Source organism: Dendroctonus ponderosae, unplaced genomic scaffold (assembly GCF_020466585.1).
Source record: "Dendroctonus ponderosae isolate FM_Combo_2020 unplaced genomic scaffold, Dpon_F_20191213v2 Dpon_F_20191213_2, whole genome shotgun sequence".
In the NCBI taxonomy this organism is placed as follows: domain Eukaryota; kingdom Metazoa; phylum Arthropoda; class Insecta; order Coleoptera; family Curculionidae; genus Dendroctonus; species Dendroctonus ponderosae.
In genome coordinates, this window is record NW_026018165.1 from 13,271,310 (window position 1) to 13,274,087 (window position 2,778).

At 38.3% G+C, this 2,778-nt stretch overlaps 1 protein-coding gene across 1 annotated transcript in view; it reads right to left on the reverse strand.

Moving 5' to 3' along the window:
* The window catches only part of LOC109544468 (nucleolar and coiled-body phosphoprotein 1), a gene marked incomplete in the record, with an annotated part of 12,843 nt that extends 10,065 nt beyond the window's left edge, over window positions 1–2,778 (reverse strand). The window contains 4 exon segments of the mRNA XM_048663765.1: window positions 811–941; window positions 1,055–1,301; window positions 1,354–1,691; window positions 1,740–2,778. Coding sequence (XP_048519722.1) covers window positions 811–941; window positions 1,055–1,301; window positions 1,354–1,691; window positions 1,740–2,715 — 1,692 coding nt within the window.

The following is a 2,778-nucleotide window of genomic DNA, read 5'->3' on the forward strand; positions in this document are numbered from 1 at the left end:
GTTTGTGTTTTTAAGAATGCAATTGAAGCAAATGTATCGGTAACACTACATGGTGAAACTCTGGGCCCGACAAGTGCGTTGGAAGCCGATTTAAGAAACGGGCTTATTTACTATCTTACTACCGATTATGCAATTATGAGATGGAGTATCGAGTGAGTATTGCAAGTCGCATAAATCATCAAAAACTGCACACAAATTATGGATTTTTTAAGCTCAAGTATCAATTGAGACATTTAAAACTTTAAAGAGCGACAGTTAATCGAAAGAGGCGTATTTTTATTTAAAAAAATGTCCTTTGGTATTGTTGGGCATGCGTGCATAGATAAGACAACAGTTTTTCCAAAATAAAATTATTTCTAAATTCTTCATTCAGTTTAAAAGATAAAAGTTCCCATGATTTTTTTCCTGCAGTCGATTACAGGATAAAATCTCAAGAGGTAACATACCTCTTGATCATTCAAATTGAACGGAAAATTTTAAAATTTTCTTAATTTAAAAAACTTTTGTTGTATAAGTTCGCACGAACGGTACCAGATATAGTTTAACCAAAAAATACAATTTATCCCCATGTACCTACAAAAGAATTACGCTCTTGAATATTCGCGTCATAAAAAAACACTCTGCATAAAAAGCTTAAAAGACCGTCGATATCCAATCATTTATTCCGATCAATTAAATGCAGATTTCAAGGTAAACGTTTTTTTCTCTGGCTGAATTAAGATGCATCATTATATTAAAGCATGATGCAGGAAAATGAATGACTCTTGAGCTGTTTAATTGAATTTAAATTTATATATTTTCTTGCAGTACATCCATCGCATCCGGATTATCATTGTCCCAAGTTCCCAAGCTCAAGCTATTTTGAAGTTGTGTTTGTTGTGCTTGATACTTTGGACAGTCTTTCTTGAGATGCGTAACATCGCCACACACCTTGCAAGCACCTAAACACACATAATATTGCATTAACGACCAATTTTTTTTGCAGTAAAAAAATTCCATACAAGTGTAGTGAGTAAAAAAATTAAATTGAGTGAATGAATAGCGGTTTTCTTACCCCCATTCGGATATAATCCCCTCTGGTTATCTGGACATTGTTTGGCAATATGGCCTTGTTCCTTGCAAATGAAACATGATGCAAACTTGAACTCCATGCCTCTTACTACCTTGCACTCGTAATGCGTGTGTTCGGTTGATCCACACTTAAAGCAAATGCCTGTTCCACTTGTATCAGCCATCTCACCCTTGTCCAGCTCAGGGCACTCGGACAGCAGATGTCCAGATTGGCGGCATTTGAAGCAAACCTACATAATAGTCATTGTATTTCTTTTTTATTGTACAAACTAATTCACTTACACTCTTTTTTGCTCTGGCAAACGACCTTTCTGCTCTGCGCCTTTCCAGTTTCAGAGCGATGTCGATTTCGCTTCTTGGTAAGCCTTTGCTAATCATTTCCTTTCTCAGTGTTTCCAAGCGCTGGGCGTCTTCTTTCTTCACGGGAAAGCCATCGACATGGTCAACTTCTATGGTCCTGCCATTCAGAAATAATGTTTCCGATTTTTGCTTCCTACTTGGATGGACTTTTTTATCCCTGGGTTTGGCTGGCTTTTTGTTAAGTTTTGCTTTTTTAGCGCTTTTGGGGTCTTCGTTCTTCACCGTATTATTCGCACTTGAGGAGTTCGTCTCATCATTTGGTGAAGTTTGATTTTCAGATTGTGCGTTGTTTTGTTGTTCAGAGTTACCTGACTGGTGAGCTAAAGCTTTCTGCTCTTTGAACTTTTGTCTCTTCTCAATTTGCCTGGCACGTCTCTGCTTCTTTTTTTCAATATTCTTCAAATCCTGCTCAGTAGGCGGTTTTTCAGCAGCAACTTCCTCCGTACTATTCAAATTTCTTGCTAAATTGCGTTTCTTTTTCTCTTTTTGCTTCTTTCTTCGCTCCAGTTTCTTCGCAGCTTTAGTTTCGTCTAAAACACCGTTTTCAGTTTGAGAGGATTGTGAGGTCTCATCAGGGTTTGGATTTCCGTTGCGTAATTGCGGCCTTTTCAATTTCTGTTTCTCCACTTGCTTCATTCTCCTATCCCGTTTTTTGCTGATTAATCTTTCGTCCTTTGTTTGCTCCTTCTTGCTTGATTGGCTGGTTTCGGATTCAGCTGCTGCCTGACTATCTTTTTCAACAACAATGTTTAGCTTATGTTTTGGCTTTTTGATCTTTTGTTTTTTCACAAGAATTTCTTCTGGTTTGTTCTTAATTCCCGCCTCTTCGGGTGGTTCGCTATCATCCCCACTGTCGGTTTTACTATGCATAAGGAGGGCTTTGTCAATCTGAGACTTTAGAGCGGAAAATTCGTCGTCTTCAGAGTCGTCAGGCTCTTCGGACTCACGCGAAAGCTGCTGTTTAACTTTTTTTGCCGCTGGCTTGCCATTGGCAAATCCCTTATTGTCTGCAGTAAACTTTCTTTTGCTTGACGGTTTAGCACTTGCTGCAGTTACAGGAAAATCAGCCCACTCAATTTTCTTATTTTCTTCTTCTTCAACATCATCCAGGAAGGCCTTGTAATTGTCTGCTCTTCTTTGAACAGCCGCTTCCCGGTTTTTCTGCTCAGCAAGTTCCTTATTCTTATTCAGCAACTCCTGCTTCATTTCACTCCAAGAGGTTGCTTCTTCAGGCAATTTTTCATTGGAGGCTTTTGAGCCTTTTGCTCTAGCAAACCTGGTCATGGTAGTTCAATTAAACTGCGTTTTATTTACTTTACTATTTATGTCTTTATATAAAGACAAATA